An 11,726-nucleotide genomic window follows, 5' to 3' on the forward strand; every position below is an offset into this window, starting at 1 on the left:
TACATGCAGGACAATTCCACTTGTACAAATAAAAAATACAACATATGTTTATGGCTGTATACATAATTAGAAGTATAAAAACAGACAGGAGAGAAAGACATCAAATTCATGATAGTGGTTACCTCTGAGCAGAGGGGAAAACAGAACTGAGAAGGATTCAAATGGAACCTCACAACCTTATCTATAATGTTTATTTCAATTAAGAAAACTCTGAAGCAAATATACAAATGGTTAACATCCGTTAATACTAAATTGTGGGGACACGGGTATCTGTTATTTTTTTCCAAAAGTGAAATTGAGTCACATCTGCAATTTTCTACATTCTGCAAAAGTTCTCAGAAATACTGACCAATGGCTCTAATGAAAGCCAAAAACTCCTCAAGTAAATGGAGTAATTTAGTCTTATAGGTTTTTAGTCTTCAATATTTACTTTCCGTATTTTTATTTTAAACCCTTCCATTACAAGTGAGTTTGAAGCTTTGATTAGAAAGTTATAGCTAATCTTTATATAGATCTTGACCTTTCTAGTCTTCACCATCTGCTTTTCTCTGTTGCTCAACCACCGTGAGGGCACAACATTCTCCTTAGGCTTAACGTTTTCAGTTGTACACTGCAGGTCTTATACATACACACTCCTCCTGATTATAGCCTGTTTCTTTGAAATCCTTTTTCGTGACCTGACCCAATTTCCATGACTTGTGACATTCCCAAGGTCCCTGTATAGTTTAAGCAAGCAGAATTTTGTTGCACGCTTTATCCTTTCTCTGAAGCAGGAGCTTTCTCTAAGATTCCTAACCCTCCACACTTTCTTCCACTAGGTCTTTCCCGGTTTTCTACTGAATGTACACTGCCACATTCTTGAAATTCTATTATAACTCTATAACAGGAGATGATAATTGAATGGCAAAGGAGAATCTGTTCACAAATATGGAGCTGAAGAGAGATGAAAGGTCTAAATTCATAGTTAACAAAGCAGAAATAGAAGCCTGACAGAAATAGCTATGAAATAAGCCAGGATTTATTTAGATGTACCTCTGCGAGAAGCTGGGATTTAATGTGGTGTTCCAAGAGCCATTGCCCTGTTTTCTGTGCTCTTCTCCCCTTCCCCCTCTCCCCTAATACTTTGTTGCAAAAGAAAACTTCAGACTCTAAACTTCAGACTCTACAGTAGGCTAAAGGGCAGTCTTACTGGGGCCTGAATCAGTGTGGAAGGGAGCGAGGGGAGGGGAGGGGAGGAAGCAGGAGATAGTATAATAGGTAAGGAGAGAGGGAGGGGCAGGTGGGCAATCTTCTCAGGAACATCTATGTTAAATCAGATCTAGAGAAGGGACTGAAGGGAGGGTAAACTGTGTAACTTCTTTATCCCTTAGAATTTAGGGCTGCTTTCCTAATCCTCTAATTTCTTTAACCACCATGCACTTCTGCACTTGATGGAGGGCTCCATCAGTGATGAAAGAGAAAGGTCAGTACAGGGTCAGGCGGGAATACTTCCAACACAGTTAAAACTCCTCAGGCCACAAACACTATCTCCTTCAACAGTGGACCCCTTCTCTCCTTCTTGATGCAGTTTTTAATGCTTCATACATACCCTTATTATGCCACTGATGAACTGTGCTGATGCCCTTGTTCTCGGTATCAACTCACTCATACTGCCTTCTTTCCCCAACTTACTAAAAGGACTCTTCATTGACTCCCCTAACTACTGCCCCCTCCTACATCACTAATCAACCGATCCAATCAACAATACAACTAATCCTGTCGCTCATTGACTCCCCAGCCTTAAACAGTCTTTCAAACCCTCAGATGAGTCACCACACTTGGTAACAAATTTATATGGAACCCTCAATGCTCCCCCGCACAGACTGTCTGAGAGCCACTCCTTCCCAACCTGCCTTCCCTCCAGGCTCACCTTCTCTCTCCTCTCTGAAACAACCCCTTCCTCCAGCCGAGCCTCCGGTCTGACTCCACTCCCACGCCTCCTCACACAGACCTGCCCGCCCTGACCCTCTCCCCGGCAGACTCCCCTGGCTCAGCCGGACCCCCTCTTCCTCACGCAGACCTTCACACGCCCATCTCTTCTCTCGCTGACCCCCTCCTCTGCGCTCTCCTCACTCAGCTCCGGGTCACGAAAACCACCTCCCATCCCGACTCCTCTAGCCTTTTGCCCGCCCCCGCCTTCCCCGCCTCACTCTCCCTTCGCTGACACTGAGGCCTCTCCGCTGGGTCTCTTTCTAGAGCTGCCCCCAGCCGCTCCTAACCAGGGCCCTCGGCACCGAAGGAGCCCACTCTACCCAGTCCACCCCCTCAGATACCGCCCCCAGCCCCCAGCCACTCCCCCACCGCCCCCGGCCCTCACTCACCCGCCTCCCTGCGCTCGCGCACCCGAACCTGCCGGCAGCGACACCTGACAGCGGCCCAATCAAAGCACGACTTCTCTTCGGCGCCACCAATCAGCGGAGGGCGCGCACCGGCAGCAGAGTCAGGCTGCGTTGGCCGGCGCTTCTGCGCGGAGGATGGTGGCCTCTAGTGGTTCTGAGGAGGAAGTGCAACCTGTTGTTCTTTTTCTGATTTCTAACTGCGTCGCCACAGTCCAGATGCTTGGTCTAGACAGAGAAATTTCCAGTGAGACGAAGTGGGGGGAAGCGAGATGTAGAGGAAGAGGCAGAGTCTGTGCCATTGCACCTCCATGAGGACAAAACCAAGTCTTCTGTTCGTTTTGTAAAATAAAACGGGATATGATAGACGTAGAGATCCAATAAATGTATGTTGCAAATGTTAATGGACTAGAGGAGTGAAAGGGAGGCTAGAGACAAAAACAGAGAAACAAATCAGAAAGTTAAGGGAAGGAAAAGAGACTTACTTATGGAGGAGACAAGACGATGGATGGATTTGGAAGGCTGAACAAGTGGATTCCTATCTCCACACTCTGCTTGCCCTCTTGCCTTTAATAGCTGTGCAGCCTTGGACAAGTCATTGAACTTCCCTCAGCCCCTCTTTTCTCACCTATGAGAGAGTGGGACTAGAAAACCCTAACCCATAGGGTACTGATTATATGAAAGCATTTTGTGTATGTTTGTATTGTTATTATCTTTGCATCCTCACTCAGGTTTCCCTGGTCAAGACTATTCCAAGTTCTGTTACCCAACGCAAGTTTGTGTGCCCAAAGCACAGTGAGGCCAAACAAACAGAAAGGCCAGAGTTTGGAGCAGAGAAAGGTTTATTGCAGGGTCGAGCAAGGAGAACAGGTGGCTCATTCTCAAAAACCCCATTAACTCCCTGATGGTTTGGGGGGGGGAAAGTTTTTATAGGCAAAATTTGGGGTGAGGGCTGCAAGTATGTGACTTTCTTCTGATTGGTTAGTGGTGAGGTAACAGGGCAGTGCTCCAGAACTCTGTTATTCAGCCTGAAGTTACCATCTTCCATGTGGGAGGTGGGGTTAGTTCCTGCAGAAGAACTCAAGGATATTGTTATGAATATTCCTCTGGGAGGAACCAAGATCCTGCTTTAATTGCTGCACTATAGTTTTTTGATTGTCCCTCTGTGTTTCTGTATCCCTTCCCTTCCCTGATTAGCAACTGTTTGAATCTGCCCTTGAAACTCTGGAAAGGTCAAGGAGGCTGAATGAAGCCTATTTCTTACAAACAAGAAACAGGGGACACAGAAGGGATTTGTACCTGGGAGGGAACCACAGCGTCCTGCTCCATTTTGTCCCTAGTGTAAGCAGCTAGGTTAGGGGGTCACTGGAGAAAGAGAACCAGGAATGGCTTTCTTGATATAAGAGAACCCATTTTGGCCTAAGCCATTTTGTGATATAAGCATGGCCACAATGCTTGCCTTTGAACAGGTCTCAGTAATTAATGATCTTAAGGGAGGGAATGCAGAAACAAGGGAGGAGCAGTCAAGAAACAACAGTGCAGTCTTGGGGCAGGGCCCTGATTTCTTAAAGGATATACATAATAATTCATCTTTGAGCTCCATAGGGTCCTGCTCAGTTTCACCCCTTCATGAATATGCATGTATCCTTAGCTGAAAACTTCCCAGATTTTGCTGTTCGGGGAGACGCTGCTTTGGGAGAGATCCCTGGTGTTCTCCTTACTTGTGGCAAGTAATAATAAATCCTTCCTTCTCCTGATCTTTGGCTTGGTTGGGTTTATTGGCTTGACACCCACCAAAAGGTGAACCCAGTTTTCAGGTAACACAACTGCAGAACTCCATCTATTCTCTGATTATTACTGTCTTACCAGGAGAAGAAGGAACTGATGGACCTGGAAGAGAGGTAATTGGCTACTAAGGCTACCCACAAATGAGGAAGAAAGGAAAAGGAGCACTAGGGAAGCCTGAGACGAATGAATGAAATGAGAGTAAAGGGATGGAGTGGGGTCTCATCAGTGAGGCCAGTGGACAACTTGAAGGGAATTTCTTTTTCTCAGATCCTCTCCCTTAAGATTAACAAGTGTCTTGCTGTCTTGTGGGTACACCAAGGTAATGATACTGAGCAGGGCCCTGTGGGGCTCCTGGGCACAAAGACTTTCTGTGTCCCCCATGTCTTTGATTACAGGAAATAGCCTTCATTCAGCCTCCATGACCTTTCCCTACTTCCAATAGGCAGGTTCAAGCAGTTGTTAATCAGGGAAGTGAGAGGATGCAAGACAAGAGAGAAACAGTCAAGAGAAACAGTTAGTGCAGCCTTGGGGTAAGGTCCTGGTTCCCCATCAACGGACACACACAAAGATATCTTTGAGCTGTCTTGCAGATACTGAAACCCCTCCAGGTGGGTATGCTGCCCACAGACCCCAGACCAGCTGGAACCTGAAGGTTGATGTTGCTGACTCCTACTTACCTCACCACCAACCCGTCAGAAGAATGCAAGCCCAGTCACTGCCTTGATCCTTATCACCTACCCCCCCACCATGAGCCCTGACTAGAAGACCACTCCCTATTCCACAGGGAGGGGGGCACAGTTCTTGAGGTGCTAGCCTGCTGTGTTCCCTCCAAGAATAAAGCTACTATTTCTTTCTCCTCCAAAACTCTGTCTCTGTATCTCGTTTCGGCATCCGTGTACAGAGGGCCAATATTTTGTCATCAATACCTGAAAGAATGGGCTAATGCCACCATGCCTACCCCATCTTAACTGACCCTCCATACTGAAGCCCACATCTCTATTTCAGCTCCAAGCATTCATTCTCCTTCTGCCAGGACAAAGGTCAAGTCATACCCAAGTCACACTTGGAGATATGGGAACAAAGCCCTCTCAAATATGAATATGCACCTTGTGAGGAGGGAGGAGGAGAAGGGACCAGGTGGAAGGCAGAGATTCCTTGGTGACCCCATGCCCTTGGACACCCCTCCTTACAGTCTGGATTAAACAGCATTAGGGAGCCAAGAGAGGAAACACGTGTGGTGGTTGGGAACCTGTGCCTGCCTGTTTCCGTCCTACACCTCGTCATCTCGCCACACCCTTCACGTCACCTTACACTCCCCTTCAGCTCAGGAACTGGGAGCTACAGAGAGCGGGGAGAAGGGAGAGAAGAAGAAAGCATAATAATTCCTTGCCCAACTCCAGCCCCACGCCCAGCACAAACAACAGGTAGGCAAGCCTGCCGAGAATACTCAGAGGGAGTCCTGTGAGCAGCAAACTGGTCAGAGCCTGGAAAAGACTCTGAGAAGTAAAAGATCAAAGGTGAAGTAGGAGATGGGGAGGAGGGCAGAGGAGGGGGAAAAGTGGGGGATCATGAGAAGTGGAGGAAGGACAGAGCAGGGCTTCAGACTTGGGGGCAGGGTGGGGGCGGGCAACACAGCACAGATGGGGTAAGAGTTCCTGTTTCCCTGATTTCTCTCCGGAATCCTTCCACAACCTTATAAGGAGAGCACAGGTGTGACAGGGAGGAGCTTTGGTCCTCTTCCTGGTTCTAAGGAAAAGGTGACCTTGAGGCAGCTGGTGTCTTTCTCAGCGTCTACTTGTGTGCTTTCTCTTTGTCTTCCTCTGGTATCTGTGTTTATTCCACGGTTCCCCGAGGCCGCCTCCCCTGGGAAGATGGAGAGGTTGCTGAGGCAGGCCGAAAAAACGAGAAGAGGTTGGGTAGTGTCACGCTTTCACACCCACAGGGCGACGAAACGGGTTTCCTATTAAACCGGGAGGCTTAGGGGAAGGGTGTTCGGGTCTCTCCTGTCCCCTTGGGTGCTGTCCTCTACTTGGTGCTGAAATCTGGGCGACCTCATCTCAGGTGGGCCCGTTCCCCGGCCTAAGGCTGCGAATCTCCAGTCCTCCTAATCTACCTGGTGGGTGGTGCCTGCCCTCTGCCCCCGCACACCTAGGGCCGTGGCAGGCGGGAAGGCGGGGCCTGCATGAGCCCCACCCCTGGAGACTGCAGCTCTGCTTCCCTCTCCTGCGCCCGACCGCCGCTAGCTCATTGCGCCTCTTCTGCAGCCTGGTCGGCACCGGCTTCCACTCCCGCTCCAGCCTCCCTCCATTTCGACTCCAGCCTCGCACCCACCTCCGGCTCTCAGTCAGCCTGTTTGCATCCTCCCTCCCGGTTCCTGCCCTGAGCCAGCTCTTACTCCGGGATTCCGTAACCAGACCCTCAAGCCATGGCTGGTCCCTTCTCTCGTCTCCTGTCTGCCCGCCCGGGGCTCAGACTCCTGGCTTTGGCTGGAGCTGGGTCTCTAGCCGCTGGGTTTCTTCTCCGCTCGGAACCTGTTCGAGCCGCCGGCGAACGACGGAGGCTGTATCCCCCGAGGTATCAGTGTCTCAGGCGCCCGGGTGAGGGTGGGGGTGGGGGACGGGTAGTTGCTGACGGGGATGGAGATGGGGACCTGGGCAATAGAGAAGGGTTATAGTCACGAAGGCTCTGGAGTACAGGCGCTGGACAGTCTGAAAACCTCAGTGGGGGTGGGGATGGAGGCCAAAACCATAAGGTGAAAGCATTCCTGAGGACTTGGAGCCCGCAGTTCCCACCCCCAAGGCCAGCTCTGGCCCTGTGAGTTCTGGTTGCACCTACCCTGCCCAAATTCCTAATTGAGAGACCAGGAACTATCCTTTCCGCTCTCCTCCATCTCCTTTTCCTGCTGTTCTCTCCCGTTTCCTGAATTCCCCTCCTTAGTCTTTCCCCTCCCCCCATCCCTAATGTTGTGTCCATGGGAGGAAAGAACTGAGCAGATCTGGGAGAATTGAGCCTCCAGCCAGAGGAAGCTAGAACTCTTGGGAAAGAATAGATCCTGAAAGTCCCTGATGAGATTACCAAGGTTTAGCCTCCCTCTAACCTCCCCTCCTCCCAAGGAACAAAGCCAGACATGCTCCCAGCTGAGTGCACTGGGTCTAGGCCCCCTGTGCCCTCCCTCCATGGTTACTGGTACCCCCTCCCTAGTGCTGAGTACCCAGACCTCCGAAAGCACAACAACTGCATGGCCAGTCACCTGACCCCAGCAGTCTATGCCCGGCTCTGCGACAAGACCACACCCACTGGTTGGACGCTAGATCAATGTATCCAGACTGGCGTGGACAACCCTGGCCACCCCTTCATCAAGACTGTGGGCATGGTAGCTGGTGATGAGGAGACCTATGAGGTAGGGGGCCCCCAGAGTTCCCCTGGTGACCCAATTTATCTCCCCAGTAATCCCAGCTCCTTTCCCCTAAAGACCTCACTTACCCTTAAGACTGGACCATCCATACTCATGTTTTCTCACCCAGTGAAATCAATCCACAACTAAACCTTGGGAAGGGATTCCCTCTCCTTAACCACCCTCTTCCTCTGAACTGCCCCTCAGGTATTTGCTGAGCTGTTTGACCCTGTGATCCAAGAACGACACAATGGATATAACCCCCAGACGATGAAACATACCACTGACCTGGATGCCAGCAAGGTAGGTCGAATATTCCACTTCTGACTTGCATTGCCTTATATACAACATTCTGTTTCTCAGTCCCTTCAACCGTAATTATACCCTGACTCATAGTCATTATACTGCTGAGCTTTTAGTCTGTGTGGGGAAAGAACTGTATGTTCAGGAGCAGCCTCTGTAGAGAGGAGAGGGCGGATGAGAATGGCTACCCCCCAAGGTGGGCAGGTTTGGGGGAGGGTTTACAATGCCCTTTCAGTTGGAGTGCTTGCCCAATGGGCTTCCTCCAGTGCAGGCAATGAGGACCCCTCTAGTCCTTAAGGTCTCTCCTTCCCAAAGGCCCTCAGCTCCCATCCACTGTGTTTCTGTGACTTACATTAATTTCTCTGATTCCCCAGATACGTTCTGGCTACTTTGATGAGAGGTATGTATTGTCCACAAGAGTCAGAACTGGCCGAAGTATCCGGGGTCTCAGCCTGCCTCCAGCCTGCACCCGGGCAGAGCGACGAGAGGTGGAGCGTGTTGTGGTGGAGGCACTGAGTGGCCTGAAGGGTGACCTGGCTGGACGCTACTATCGGCTCAGTGAGATGACAGAGGCTGAGCAGCAGCAGCTAATTGATGTGAGGGGCTTTGAGAGCGAACTGGGCGGGAGGGGCAGATGGAAAGAATAGTCAGGGGAGGCTGGGCCCTATGAGGTAGATGGGCTCTGAGAAGCCCAGGCGCTACTGTGAGGATTCTTAAACCAAGTCCCTTTACTCTCCCCAGGACCACTTCCTGTTTGATAAACCTGTGTCCCCATTATTGACCGCAGCAGGAATGGCTCGAGACTGGCCAGATGCTCGTGGAATCTGGTATGAGGCTTAGCTTACCCCCTGCCCCTATAAGTGCCCTTTTTTTTCTATCTCCCCCAATTCTTGCCCTGCCTCTTAATACCTGTCCCTCCCTCTCTCCTGCCTTCAGGCACAACAATGAGAAGAGCTTCTTGATCTGGGTGAATGAGGAGGATCATACACGGGTCATCTCCATGGAGAAGGGTGGCAACATGAAGAAAGTGTTTGAAAGATTCTGCCGAGGCCTCAAAGAGGTCGGACAAGAGTGTATAAGGGAACTAGGTGGGAGGACTTGAGGAAAAAACAAATTTAAATAGGTAGATTGGGGCTTCCCTGGTGGCGCAGTGGTTGAGAGTCCGCCTGCCGATACAGGGGACACGGGTTCGTGCCCTGGTCCGGGAAGATCCCACATCCCGCGGAGCGGCTGGGCCCGTGAGCTATGGCCACTGAGCCTGCGCGTCCGGAGCCTGCGCTCCGCAATGGGAGAGGCCACAACAGTGAGAGGCCTATATACTACAAAAAAAAAAAAGAAAAAGAAAAATGGTAGACTGACCATATAATTTATCAACCAACCCAGGATACTTTTGATGGTGAAAAGGATCACCACCTATCACTCTAGGACAAGAGGTATAAATCAGAACTGTCCAGGGAAAACCAGGATATGTGGTCACCCTAAGAATAGGAAGAGAGAAAGAATGTCAGGAATCTAAGGAAGTAAATAAAGCAGTTGCCAAATAATGCAAAGAAGGAGTAAATGAGATGGTGGCTCAGTGTCTGGGGGGTGTGGTGTGGGATGGTGGGATGTGCAGATAAGGAAAAGGTTTAAGCCTGGATGGATGTAAGGAGTGAGAGATTGGTATGCTCATGATTCTAATGTAACCACCCAGTTGGGAGCCAAGGTAGGCCTTAACTCTGGATTCTGTCATTCTTGCTAAAGTAGCATGTCTAGATTTTAAGCTGAGAGTAGGAGGGAAACCAGGGAAGGTGGAGGATGGAATGGCCTAAGTTCCAAAGTGCGTTGCTCTGCGTGAGGAGTTGAACTGAATCCTCAGTCCTATATGGATTAGGTCTCCATATTCAATTCCAGATTACAAATCCCCATAAACCCAATCCTTATTGTATTTTCTCATGTATACAGTTCTATTTTGAACTTGTAAAGGGAGAGAGCTCCTCTTCCGTTTAGATCTTGCCTGGGAAGTTTCTGTTATTTTTAGCAAGTAATAGGTAACATATTAAATTATATGCCTTAGTATTCTCATCTGTAAAATTGGGAGAGTAAGACTTCCTACATTTTAAGTTGTGGGGTTTAAGTGAGATAATGCATGTAAAGTGCATGGCCCGTACGTAATAAGTGTTCCCTAAGTGTTAACTGCTGTTACTATTCTAGATGGAAGAATTTCCCCTTGTTCATCATATACAATATCCCCCTATGCCATGGTTCTTTCTGAACTAGGAACAGCGTCCCCTTACTCAGGTTAGGTAGTGGTCTTCATGTCCATCAACTCCGGCAGATCTCCAGTCTCTTCAACTCGTAACAGTCATCTTCATGATTAGGATGCTTACGTGAAACAAAAACATGCTTCCCACACTCCTTCCCCACCCTCCACAACTATGAATCCGGCTCTTCTGCTCCATTTTCACCTTCCTCTTGCTTTCTCACATGTGCTCTTTCCACAGTTAACAGGCTCCCTTGCCTCTTCCTGTTGCAAAGCCTACAACCTCATTTTCTGGCTGAAAGAACCTTCCAAGCTCTAGGCTCATTAGCAAAGTAAAGATGTCAATGCATGCAGAACTCATTGAATAATCGATCTTTACTCAGTTCAGTTTACCACCTCTGTTCATCTCCCTAGATGATCCTTAATGCATCATTCCCTCAGGTTTCTCTTCTTCCACACAGGATATTTTTGCACAATCTCATCATTATGGGCTTGCAACATCAAAATTATCTTTTATGCATGATAATGAGCCATTTCCACCAAAAAAAAAAAAAAAAATTCAGTGTCATTCTTTCACATCCCAAGTCTTTGTTTCTAGACATAGTTCTAGAGTTCCTGTGGGTCTAGCTAAGGGAAGGCTAGCATATCCCTGACTTTTCACTAACAGAGCCTTTCTGCACTCAGGTGGAGCGGCTGATCCAGGAGCGTGGCTGGGAGTTCATGTGGAATGAGCGTTTGGGATACATCTTGACCTGTCCGTCTAACCTAGGCACTGGACTTCGGGCAGGAGTGCACGTCAAACTGCCCCTGCTAAGCAAAGTAAAGGAGTTGTGGAGTTAGAGGGTTGTGAAGGAGGAAGGTGGCTGTGTATGGGTGGGAGGGATTGGGCATTTTGGAAAGGAGCAGACATAGTGTAGCTAAAGAGTCAAGGGGAAGAGCTCTGAGTGGGTTCAGGGCTCTTTCAGGTCGAACCAATCTCTGCCTGTGTTGACCCTGCCCCCCAATCTCTATCTCCCCTCTAGGATAGCCGCTTCCCAAAGATCCTAGAGAACCTAAGACTCCAAAAACGTGGAACTGGAGGAGTGGACACAGCTGCCACAGGCAACATCATTGACATCTCTAATTTGGACCGACTGGGCAAGTCAGAGGTGAGATTCTTAGGGATTCGGGATAGGTCTGTGGGGGTTGAGATGTGACAGGGAGTGAGCCTCAGGAATGTAATAGAATCTGAAATGAAATTCAGGTTGAGTGGGGAGGAAATTGGAAATGAGTTCCCAGAGCAGTCAAATCAGTGCGGAAGAGAGTCAGATTGTGGGAAGCAGAGATCAAGGGTTAGTGTCCTTCAGGTGGAGCTGGTGCAGCTGGTCATCGATGGAGTAAACTATTTGATTGACTGTGAACGGCGTCTGGAGAGAGGCCAGGATATCCGCGTCCCTCCGCCTCTCCCCAACAAGCATTAACTCCCATCCCCAGCAGATGACTCAAGACTCCCAGGACCTCTGCCATTCTAACAGTGGCCCATTCTCCTTACTCTGGATCCTCCCTTTCCCCCCTCACTCCCTCTGTCCTAGTAAAGACTAATGGCTACACTCCAGTTGTGTTATTTCTAATGGTGGGATGAGGA

The 11,726-nt window shown here is 49.3% G+C and overlaps 1 protein-coding gene across 5 annotated transcripts; it reads left to right on the plus strand.

The window, feature by feature from the left end:
* Positions 1 to 5,470: 5,470 nt before the first annotated feature.
* CKMT1A (creatine kinase, mitochondrial 1A) lies at positions 5,471 to 11,681 on the plus strand. 5 transcript variants are annotated; one of them, XM_065872534.1, is made up of 10 exons: positions 5,471 to 5,587; positions 6,428 to 6,737; positions 7,365 to 7,563; positions 7,765 to 7,860; positions 8,235 to 8,456; positions 8,602 to 8,687; positions 8,797 to 8,920; positions 10,787 to 10,921; positions 11,125 to 11,250; positions 11,449 to 11,681. In XM_065872534.1, the coding sequence occupies exons 2-10, from the start codon at positions 6,589 to 6,591 to the stop codon at positions 11,560 to 11,562; spliced, it is 1,251 nt and encodes a 416-aa protein (XP_065728606.1). In that variant the 5' UTR covers positions 5,471 to 5,587; positions 6,428 to 6,588; the 3' UTR covers positions 11,563 to 11,681. The 5 variants fall into 5 exon arrangements, with proteins under 5 accessions (XP_065728606.1, XP_065728605.1, XP_065728608.1 ...); XM_065872533.1 differs by having other exon boundaries at positions 5,571 to 5,680; XM_065872536.1 differs by lacking the exon at positions 5,471 to 5,587 and adding an exon at positions 5,613 to 5,680 and having other exon boundaries at positions 6,461 to 6,737.
* The last annotated feature ends 45 nt before the right edge of the window (positions 11,682 to 11,726 follow it).

The sequence above is a fragment of the Phocoena phocoena genome, chromosome 2, assembly GCF_963924675.1.
Source record: "Phocoena phocoena chromosome 2, mPhoPho1.1, whole genome shotgun sequence".
In the NCBI taxonomy this organism is placed as follows: Eukaryota; Metazoa; Chordata; class Mammalia; order Artiodactyla; family Phocoenidae; genus Phocoena; species Phocoena phocoena.

What these genes read in the sequence shown, in the direction of transcription:
- CKMT1A (XM_065872532.1), top strand. Translation starts at nt 6,589, where the DNA reads ATGGCTGGTCCCTTCTCTCGTCTCCTGTCTGCCCGCCCGGGGCTCAGA. An exon ending in AGCAGCAGCAGCTAATTGAT is followed by an intron (nt 8,457 to 8,601) that starts GTGAGGGGCTTT and finishes TACTCTCCCCAG; the next exon opens with GACCACTTCCTGTTTGATAA. An exon ending in AACTGCCCCTGCTAAGCAAA is followed by an intron (nt 10,922 to 11,124) that starts GTAAAGGAGTTG and finishes TCTCCCCTCTAG; the next exon opens with GATAGCCGCTTCCCAAAGAT.